Here is an 11297-nt window from a genome sequence, read left to right on the forward strand (position 1 = left end):
CAGCTGCCAGGGGGGCATTCACCTGGCAGGGAGGGTGAAGTGTCCCACTGCCCTCACACTCAGAAGTGCAGAGCCATTAAAGCTGGGATGTCCATAGGGCAGGAGCATAAGCCACGTTTGAACCTTCCCTCTACCTGTCACTGTTAAACGTTCAAGCAAACCACAACAATTCTTATTTGAATGTTTTCTACTCAAACACATGAATTTGCAAGTAGATACTGATTTAGCCAGTTCGGTGGAGTTTGTTGGATGTGCACACTGCTGGCTTCTTGTGCAGGTTGCACTGATACCCAGCTGTACTCTGAGGTTGGAAGGAGGCTGTAAGCAAGCTTCTGGTTTTCTGTATGATTTTTAAATCCATGCTGCTGCCCAGGCAGCTGTGATTAACACAGTTGGCAGGCTTGGGCCTCTGACAGGCAGAAGCTTACTGAGCAAAGCATGGCCATGTGTTTTTGCAGAGTTCCAGATCAGTGGGGTTGCTCTGGAGCTGGTCTGCTCAGGACTGAAGAGTGGGTACAAAAGTGGGGCTCTGAGGAGCATGAGTTGTTCAAAACCAGACTAATTCTGTCTCCTCCAAGCTGGAACATGTGAAGGAATAGGATTTGATCCCCTGCTGTGGAGAGGAAAAGGCTCACTAGTGTCTGTCTCTCTGAAATAAATCCAAATGTGGATAGACCACTGCGTATTTTCTGCATTAAAGATGAATTCCCAAAGACGCTATCAAATATTTTTGTCACAGGTCTTCAGCAATACCAGTGGATATCACTGGCCATCAGCTCTTAGCAGCATAATCCTGGCATCTGAATTAACAGTTTCATTTTGCTTAATTCTGTTCTGCTTAAGCCAGAAAGATAATTATATTAATATACCACTTCTTTAGGTACACACTATTCACTGTAAGCATGATTCTAGGTCAGTCTTGCCCGATGTCATTATATTTGATTTTTTTTTAAGCCCCAGCTGGCAAAAACAGCTGATTATGTGACCATGTCATCATATTTCATTTGTAATGAATATTTTAAATCTGAAGAGGTGAGCTTTAAAGAAGTAAGCTGTCAAACAGTAAAAGTGAGCATCAAATATGACTGTACAGTATCTCATATTTTAGCTCTGTTTGGTATATTGTATGGTAGTTTGTATGCTGAGGCAGATCTCCATGTGGAGATATAGTGGGAGTAATGTTTTGCTCATAAAATTCTTTAAAAAAAAGATGAAGTCCAAGAGATTTTTGAAGTTGTTTCTGGGAGAGATGATTAAATAAAAAAGGTGGCAAACAAGATGCCACATGTTGCAGTAGTAAATCATGTGGTGGTGTCAGGACAATGTCCCAACACATGCCTCCCTTGTGACAAAGTGCACCTCTCTCTGGTTTCCCAATAATTTATTTACAGCCATGTGAATTGTCCTTGCTGGGAATTCAGCTGAAGGTGTCACTGAAATGGTCTCCTTTGGTTCATCCCTATCAGGCTCTTTTCTCATGGCACTTTCATTTTGGCCTTTTTCAGTTTTAGAATTCAGAGCTGTCAGCTCTGCTTTGCTGGCTCAGACTTTGCCTGGGCTGTGGCTGTCTCTGCTCCTTGCAAGAGAATGCTGACCTTCCTGCATGGCTCTCCTCAGCTGTTGGAATAACTGTGGGCACTGTGGCCAGCAGCCTTGTCGTTCCACACTGAGGTGAATGCACTGGAAAATGCTGGAATCTCTTCATTTTCTGGTGTGGCAAGTCATTTGTTATCTCCTCTGAGGCCCCTGTGACCAGGGGCACCCTCAGTGTTTGGGGAAGAGCTCTCTGCTGGGGCCCTCAGGAAGGGGAGAGCTGAGGTTCATTAACTCAGGGTAAAGGGGACTCCTCACTCTCAGTCTTGTCACCAGTCACAGCAGAGACCTGCCCAGTGTGCTCAGCACAGGATGGGCAAAGGACAAAAGTCTTTTAGGAAAGCCTGGCAGCCAAAGGTAATTGGCAGAAACTAATGAGGCTGTGCCCAGGGGCCTTGTGAGGGCATCAGACACAAGGGCTCTGCTTTGGCAGAGCTGAGCACGGAGGGTCACAGCTCTCCTGCTCTCACATGCTCCAGCCTGTCAAGTGTGCTCCCCCCTTGTGAGTTATGGACCCAGTGACATGGCCCCACTGTCCCCAGTGATTCTTGCAGTGCAGAACTGGAAATCAACCCCATCCTTTGCATACAAAGTGTGCACTTGTCTGTTGGTATCTCTAGATGCCCGAACCAGTCTGTCCTGTAGATCTGGCTGAGACTTGGAAATCTTTAGGATGATAGAAAATATTTACAAAAGGGCTTTAGCTGATTAAGCTGAACAAGGCATAGTTTGTTTATAATGCTATTCCAAAATGGAAAGCCTACAGAAAGATGATGGATTAAAGGTTAAGTGATTGGGGTCTCAACCTAAGTCTTTATTAATCTAGTTGACAGAATTTAGAGAAATTATTTTTTGTATTGATAGAATTCAGGGAAAAATTTTATGTTCCCTGATAAATGATACCTTTTCCCCTACTGTAACTCCTCTATTTCCTCCTTTCACTTACACCTCACCAAAATAAAATAACAATTAAAAACAGAAAAAGCAAAACTCCTAATCCCAGACACTTGAATCTCTAAGCTTTTTACCATGGCTAATCCTGTTTTGCCAATGCCTTTCAAGTGGTTTGACTCCCCCCCAATGTAAATGTTAGGGATTACTGTTAATGAACTATTTCCTTCAGCAGTAGTAGTAAGGGAGAGGCCATTAGATCTCATAATGCTATCATGCCAATCTTTGTCTGAAGCAAAACAGATCTTTCTTATCTTCTGCAAGTAGTTCTCCATGTGGGCAAACAAGGACAATTTTTAGACATAAGCACACTCTTACTTTTTTTTATTTCGATGGTATAAGTTTCTTTAAAATTAGTACAGCTCTAAAAGAAATGAATGCCATATTAGATAATGTTCCTTTTTCTGTCATTTTACCACATTAAACATGTATCTTAGTCATGGATTGCAGTAAGGAAGCCACATTGCTTTTAAAATACCAGGCCTGAAGCAAACCCAGTGTGCATATACTGAATTACTTCTGGTACCTGAGGGAGCTTGGCTGTCTGGGCAGAAAAGCAGATTTTCCTGTATGTGCTGTCTTGTGCCCCAGGCAGGGGTCAGCAGTGTTTATGGCTAAGTGACTGAGTGACTGCTGCCCCTTAGGATGTAATTCAAGTTCTATCATTTTAGCCATAAGCTGCTCTTAACTTTCAAACTCATAGCCATCCTGTTTGCAATAAGATTAAATAAAGTTAAGAACCTCTATCTAGCAGCCTTCTATTCAAGTAAATGTCTTAAATTAATTAAAATTGCACTACTCTTCTTGTATAAAATATAATTATGTTTGTCTTGGAGTTTGGTGCTGTTGCAGTAATTCTGTGTTTGCTTTGTGGAGCAGATTATTGCATAGCAGGGCAGAATGATGCAAATGAAGGAGCAAATTCAGGACAAAGACCTTGCAACCCCCTAACACTTCTCAGAAAGTGTCTTCTCTGAAAGGCTAGTGCTGCCATGGAGGGTCCTGATCAGCATCCAAAAATAACATTCATCATCCATAAATGTTGGTATGGATCAAATTGCTTTAGTTATTCTGAATTCCACATTTGCATATTGGTGCTATCACCCCTGAAACCTGCTTCGATTTTATAACTTATTTTGCATTCAAGTGCTGGTTTTGAAAGCATAAAATGAAGAAAAAAAATTACTGTATGATCAGCCAAGTGAAGATGGGTGAAACAACTGCAGTCATTATTACAAATATTCTTGACTTTTGGGTTGACCATCAGAGTTATATAAATAAAAAATAACTGTGGAAGATTTAGAGAAGTCTGGCATTGTATGCATGTTTCTAGTAAATAGTATTAAATTTCTCTGACTCTTCCCAAATTCTGCAACTAACTTGTGTTTTTCAATGTGTCAGATGATTCTCACTGCCTCACTGTCTGTTAACTTACTATAGTAACAAAGTACTAAAAGTATCAATAAAAAAGAGGGGAAAGGACTTTTTACGTGGGCAGATAGCACAAGGGGGAACAGTTTCAAACTAAAAGATAAGAGTGTTGTCAAAATTTCAATTAAAGTATGTGTGTGGGATACAAAAATACCAAAGGATTTTAGAATCATAGTTAATTTACAGTGAATGTCTTTCAATTGGTAACATACATGATATTTAATATTTTGAGACTAAATTTACTGGTGCATTAAATAGGTCAAAACTTTAATCATAAGTCATAGCAAAATACACATTTGTTGCTTTAAAGTAGTTCAGTGGAATTAGTGAAAGCAGCCTAGATCCCCTCATAAGCTATCTGAAGCTAAGCCAAAAATAGTGGATGTTAATTCCATTTCTATCCTAATCCTTTCTCTGCTTGTCTAACAATTTTCTATTTATTCATAGCATAGTATCTGCCTCAAAAATCCATACTTTCTTATTTGTGTATTCAGGTGTGAATTTCCTTTGAAATTTCAATTCAAAATCTTTCAGACAGACTCAGCACTTAAAGTAGATATTTTTGAGTAAAATTCCTTTCCTATAAATTATATTTTTACATTTAAAAAATGAAAAATGGGCAGTCTGCTTTGCCCAGCATGCACAAAGAAAGTTGGTTTGGGTGCCTATGTAGCCACAAGATCAGCTTGTCTCTCTCCATGTTCCATGTGGGTAATCCATTCCTGATTAGCTGATACACAAAACACAAAGGTGTTGCATGGCTGTGACATTGAAGAGGCTCCATGTTTTGGGGTTGTATTTTTAAAAAGTTTGGCACCTCATTCTCCATGCATGACCCAGCCCCTCACTGGCAGAGGTGTCAGAAGGACCATCCAGACCCTTCTGCTTCCCAGCCTTTCCCAGAAGCCTTAGGCTGGACACTGGGCTCAGTGGGAGGTCTGCACCTGGGAAGGTGTGTTTGTGGTGTTGGGCCTCTTCTCAGGGGATTTTTGTGCACCCTGAGCAATCAGTGCCAGCAATGCACGTGTGAAATACTGTTTGGGAAGGCCCGGGGCCATAGGAGAGGTGTTAGAATTATGCTAGTGTGGAACACTGGTCTGTCTGAGCAACAATGTTCAGATGCTGTTGGGAGTAGCTGGTTAGAATATTCCACATGTACATGTGTAATACATGTCACATCGGCCCATGTTTGGTCATGATTTCACCTGCAGTGGGGCAAAAATCAGTTTCTTCAGAGTTTTCTTTGGAGGTTTCCTTGCCAGCATCACCCTGCATGTTGCTTTTGGTGATGTCACTATATTTGGTCTGTTTCATCCATCTGAATGTGTTGTGTGACAAATCAGTTTCAAATGCATCACTTCTTACAGAGGTTTCTGCAGCAATGCCCATTGCTACATAAAGAAAGCAAATAGAGGCCTTGGTTTCTGTGTACATGTATGTATTTGAATGCTGTAAACTTTGTAAGAGAGCCCTTCAAACTTCCCCCAGCCTTGTACCATTTGTAACAGGATATGTTTGAAGCTTCCATTCCCTGACTCTCAATATTTGTGTCTGAGGATTTCCATTAGTAAGTGTGGTTTCATCCAGGTGTGTGTGAGAGCCTTTGCAGGTGTTATCTTTTAAAGAGATTAAATGTAAGGTTTTCACCTTGTAGGCAGCTATTGCTCTGGTGTTTAATCCTCTTGACTCCTTTGAACCCTGTGTATCAGACTATCCCCATGTGCAGAAGTGGCTGCAGGAGAGGTAACATAAATAAAGGATGGGAAAGGATTGCAAATATTACTTTTTAAAATTTTGTCATGCTCAATTTAATTTCATTATGAAAAACGACTAACACAAGTAGATTTCAGGTGGTGGGAAAATTGCAAACCTGTTAGCATGCCGAAGGTAACAATGGAAATGGAATTACAAGCTGCCTGGATCAGCTGTAGAGCTCTTGATTGGCAGAGAGAGCAAAAGGCATCTTCTTATCAGTTTCATTGGTACATGACTCTTGAAGCCTCTAAATATCACATTAAAAGGATCACAAATGAGAAGCTTCTCACTGAGAGGGTTGAATGTGAGCCCTTGCAGGCACTGTCCTTGATGGTAAGAGTGAACTTCCCAGTTCCATTTGCAAAATACTTTTGTTCACCATGTATATGGTATGTATATTTTCTGTTCCACACATTCATTTTTATTTAGTGATACAGTGCACAAGAAATTGTGCAGGTTTCTGTCAGAGACCTGCTAAGGAGGCAGAGGGTGTAGAGTGTATCTGAGAGAAAGTTGTCTAAAAGGACAAATACTGGCTTTCACTCTCTACATCTGCATAACAAAATATCTAGTAGTACTTGGCCTGGAAGCAATGCACAAATACTCTGGATCTTTCTGTTCAACACAGTGAGTTCTTGTAGAAAAGACATATATGTATTTGTGTGGGTAGATATATAAGTGTATTAAAATAACATTAGTTGTACAAATGTTGCAACACCTCTGTGACACTGAGGCAATATCTAGTCAATCAGTGAATATCTGATTCAATCAGCAAAAATGGATTGCTAAATCTGGTGAAATTCAAAATCTTCGATCACAACTTCCCTTAGATGTGAAACTGCTTACATAAATGTTAATAACATATAGGGTACTGTACCAGCTGGTAGAAACAAGGGTTTTCTAAAAAATAGAAATGACTGAGTGCACTGTAAAAAAGGACAGAAGAACTTCAAGACTTTGGCTAAAGATTTTCTTGTTTCATTTTTACCCTGCCTCTGATGCCATGAGTGTGCACCTTCCACAACCAGCATGAACTTGTGGGTTTGCAAAGGTATTTGTTCTGGGAACACTGGCAGTGACCCTGCACTGGTCTGGCAGAGGTCATTTCCTTGGGTTTCATGTCATCTCTGTCACAGGGGGTCCAAACAGCTTTGTCCATACCTATACTTGTGTGGGCTCAAGGAAAACATTGGACTGAAACAGTGATCTTGTAGCATGAAATATCAAGAAGCTTGCAAGGAAAGGTATGGGGAAAAGGGAGAACTTGTTCAGCTTTTTCTGCTTTAAGGTTTAAAAGCTCCATCAGTGACTGGGTAACTTCTGAAATGACGATGTCAAGAAACTAAAAACTAAGGGGTTTTTGTTTGTTTTGACAATACATTTAATATCATTGGCTTAATGACCACTGTGGTGAAAAGCTATCTAGTTTGAAAATACTTCTGTCTTTGCTTAAGTTACATAACATCTCTGGATGTCCCAAAAATGGCTCCAGTGAATTTGGGGAGATGATACTTGGTAATGTTGAGATAGTTATTGTTAAAAGGTAGAAAATATGGAGAATTTTTTCCTTTTGTGTTTTATGAACTGGGGAAAAAACACCAACATTTAAAAAAAATCCTGGATCTAATTTAGGGAAAAACTCTTTGGGAAAAGTGAAAATGGAAACTGACTGGTCTGAGTACACTTAGACTAGAGTACTGCACTTTTTAAAAAGTACTTGTGAACTGTGAAAGGCAAGAAGCCCAAGCAGAAGGTCAGTAGATATTATAGTTTCCAGTACATTTATTTCCTACTTAAATTGCTTTTTCTTCTTTTCCACCATTTCTTGCAGATCTCTCTTTTTTGCCATGTCATCTGACAGCCACCAGCTGATCACCCATTCCCACCCAGACTCACTAAGTTCTACTTGTCACAGTCTCTTGAATGTCAACAGTCACCCTCTATCCAAGAGCTCCTCAAATCTGGCCTGTATTGGGCACTCGAGGAGTTTAGAGGAAAGGCAAAACAAACAGGAGCTGAAGAAAAGCCATAGTAGCACCATCTGCCATATCCTGGAAAACAGGAGTGATGCAAGGAATCAGAGTTCTGGATGGTCCTCCTTGCAGCCTGGGATGATGGGACTCGGATCGGAGGTCCAAACCATAAATGACCATTCAGCCAATGACCATTCAGAGGGCAGAACTGAGAATACAAACCATGTCCTTGTCACTGAACAGTCCTCAGCATCCTGGGGAGTGGGGGACACTAAGATGTGTGTAAAGAGCAGCACTGTTGAGAATGTTTCTTCAGCCTGCTTTGTTCACCAGCAAGGCACGTGTAAAATGGAAGAATCGGGAGCTGCCCTTCAGAGAAGCCACTCAGACCTAACCTGCAGCTGCAAACAGCAGACTTATGTCACTCACACAGAAACCAGTGCTGCTCACTCCAGCCTAAGCTCTTCTGGCTGCAGGCATGGTCCGCCTGTGGCTAGGATGTCTTTCCAGACACAGAGATATGGATCAGAAACAAATGAAAATGCATCTCACTATCAAAACCTTGTGACTCATCTTCCAGTCCTACCTAGAGACCAACAGGTACCCACAAATACCTTTGACAGTGGCAGTATTCCACGTAACACCACTGTTTACACAGATCCTGGCACATTTCACACTGCTGTTCTAGGACCCCACATGCCTGGAAATGGTTTCCCAAACAGGACAATGTTCAGTCAAGCCCCTGGCATTATTCATGGTGGTCTGACTTACGGTAATATTCCAAACTCTGCATACTCCCCCATGGTGATGACGGTTCACAACAACTCTGTGGGGCCCTGCAGTCTCAGGCAGGACGCTGTGAAGGCAGATGCCACCATCCCAGCCTACTGCCACTCCTTGCCCATCCCATCCATACAGCTCGTCCCACGGTTGGTGTGCTCTGTCAGTGAGACAGGAAAAGAGCAAGCAGCACCTGGCTACTTTAATTCCTTTTCTGCTTCAGACATTCTGACATATCCTAAGCTGGTGTCTTCAGTAAGTGAGTCAGGCCTGGATGCCAAGAAAATCCTGAAGTGCTGTAATGTTCCTGGAGAACAACTGCAACCTGCTCAGGAGGAGAGAGCTCCTCCAGAAGCCAAGGCTGCCCCTGTTGCCCTGAGCAGCCAGCAAGGTGCAGACATGGTAGTGACAACTAAGGATATGTGGACTATGACCTCTATGAATGACATAACCAAAGGCTTGAAACCTCTGGAGCACAGAGATGCCGAGGTACAAACTCTTCCAACCATGGAATGCAAATCGGTGGCAACAAGCCCAGCAGCTGCAGCAGAAGGTCACTCACATGTGTTCCCAGAGGTGAACCTGGAGCAAGACTCGGAGGCCCCCAAATCTCCAGTTCGTGAAGTGAGATGGGATGATGAAGGAATGACATGGGAAGTGTATGGGGCATCTGTGGATCCTGAAGTCCTCGGGGTAGCCATTCAAAAACATCTTGAGTTTCAAATAGAACAGTTCCAGGCAGAACCTGCTGAGGCAGCTGAGAAAAGTAATGAGAAAAAAAGGCCTTTCAGAACAATGATGCATTCCCTGAGGTATCCAAGCTGTTGTGCTCGCTCCAGTACTGCAGTGGAGTGAGCACAGCTGTAGGGTGTAGGATAGCTGTGTTGCTTTTAAATTGTACATAAATTCTGACTCTTAACTGTTAACACAGTAAATGTGGACAGCCCACATCAGGATGAGTGGGAGAAGTTCAGTGATCATCAAATCATAATCAATATATTAAAGCAAGGAGAAGTCCATGGCTGGACCATCTAACAGAGAACATAAGATTATACTTAAATAATGCCATCCAAATGCTCTTGACTGTATTTAATGTAGCACTGTTTTCTTTTATGTTAGTTTTAAACTGTATTGTAAGGAATGGAACTTCTTTTTTAATGATACATCTTTTTGAAATAATTATGTTTTTTTCTGTATTTTAATAATTTAGGGTTAGAAAACAAAGTTTAAAAATTATGCTTTAATCAAAGTTCTTAGCTTTCAATCACATTCCCTTAAATTGTTTTGGCAGCTGTTTTGCTGTTAATTTAATAATCCTGACTATAAACCCACTTTAACTGTAGACAAAATAACAAACTACTGTAATGTTCTATGACAAAGAATTGTAACTTTTTTTCTATGTAATTATGAAGTCATTTCAATGTTGCTAGTCTGAACTCTTCCCTCAGCAAGCCCATGTACAGTTGGAGGACCTCCATCAACTTTGCAATTAGTTTGCAGTTATGATGAATTACAGTCTAAATATCCAGAATTTATGTTTAACAAGTGATTGACACAAATGTATAGTATTACCAAAGATGACTGATGTAATGTGAATTACTTACTGAATGCTTGTTTTAGAGATCTGAAACGGAAGCTGTTCAGATTAGTCTGTGGCACCACCATACCCTACAACTCACGACCAGTTTTGGTTTGCTTATATTAAAAGTAATTTCCAGTGAGATTTTTCTATGTGCATCTATCCTGAGCAGGGGTTATTTGGCTCTTGCATAAGCCACAGGGGACAGTTTGCACGTGAGCTTTGCCTGTCTTATGTTCCCTCTCTGGTCTGACGTCAGGCGTCTGCTGAAAGTGCGACCTTGTGTCTTCCCCAAAGGACAGTCCTAAGGTTATTCTGAGTGCCTTGGTCATTTAGGCAGCTTAAAGATTTATTTTCTTCTAAAAAAATCTTTGCAAACGAGTTGTCAATGAGAAACGTGTTCTATGACAGTGCAATGCAGCCATAGTGCAGGGCCTGTTTGAAGTGAAAGGTTTGTTAAGGAAGCTGAGAATACTACTGCCAGTGTCATATGTGCCTTTGGTGAATGCCTAAGGTTCTTGGGAAGGCTAGATGTGCAAAGCTTTTTTTTTATGAGAGAGAAGAGAAACATTCATTTCTGTCTCAAAGTAAAATTTGCAGTGTCTCAGAACTTACTGCTGTGGAATTACCCACTCTAAATGTGTGTGGTTGTGCTTTGTTGGTTTGGTTTGGTTTTTGTTCCAGTAAGTTAGCAGACTTCTCCATAATGTTCACCTGACATTTGCATACCAAGAGGAACCCCTGGCGATTAGGACAGCTTTAAGTTTTCATCTAGAAAACCCTTAAATGTAGGATCTCCTAGCTGGAATGTCTTGTGATGCATTAATTTAATGATGTAGAGTAGTTCAAGATCAAATTTTCACCCGAGTGAAAATTTAACAGTGGGATTTAACAGAGCTGGCTCCAGTGAATTTCACCTTGCTTTCAGGAGGTCTGACCTCAAAATGAGCTCACAAACCAAGTGTGAAACCACTGGAATATAATGCCTTACTCAGGATGCCTCTATAGCTATGAGTATCTAAGTTCTGATAATGATTCTGGATGTTAAAATTGCTTTTATTGAAGCTTTAATAGGAGTAAGAAAGTAATGAGTAACTAAATAAAATTACTCTGCTGTAATTTAGAGTTCAGCTAAGCAGTTTCTATACAGGCTTATTTTATGGCCCAGAGTATTGAACATTGATTTTTCCCTTTCTTCAAACATTACACTTTGAGAATTTGAAGCACTATAGTGG

General features: G+C 41.0%; 1 protein-coding gene across 4 annotated transcripts in view; it reads left to right on the forward strand.

The window, feature by feature from the left end:
- Positions 1-10204, forward strand: part of GPRIN2 (G protein regulated inducer of neurite outgrowth 2) — a 34856-nt gene extending 24652 nt beyond the window's left edge. For all 4 annotated transcript variants that reach the window (XM_088168836.1, XM_014878017.2, XM_088168837.1 and 1 more), the window contains exon 2: positions 7562-10204. In XM_088168836.1, the coding sequence (XP_088024962.1) occupies positions 7578-9338 (1761 nt within the window). In that variant the 5' untranslated portion in view covers positions 7562-7577 and the 3' untranslated portion in view covers positions 9339-10204. The remainder of the gene's footprint in view (positions 1-7561) is intronic.
- The last annotated feature ends 1093 nt before the right edge of the window (positions 10205-11297 follow it).

Source organism: Sturnus vulgaris, chromosome 8 (assembly GCF_052056855.1).
Source record: "Sturnus vulgaris isolate bStuVul1 chromosome 8, bStuVul1.hap1, whole genome shotgun sequence".
NCBI lineage: Eukaryota > Metazoa > Chordata > Aves > Passeriformes > Sturnidae > Sturnus > Sturnus vulgaris.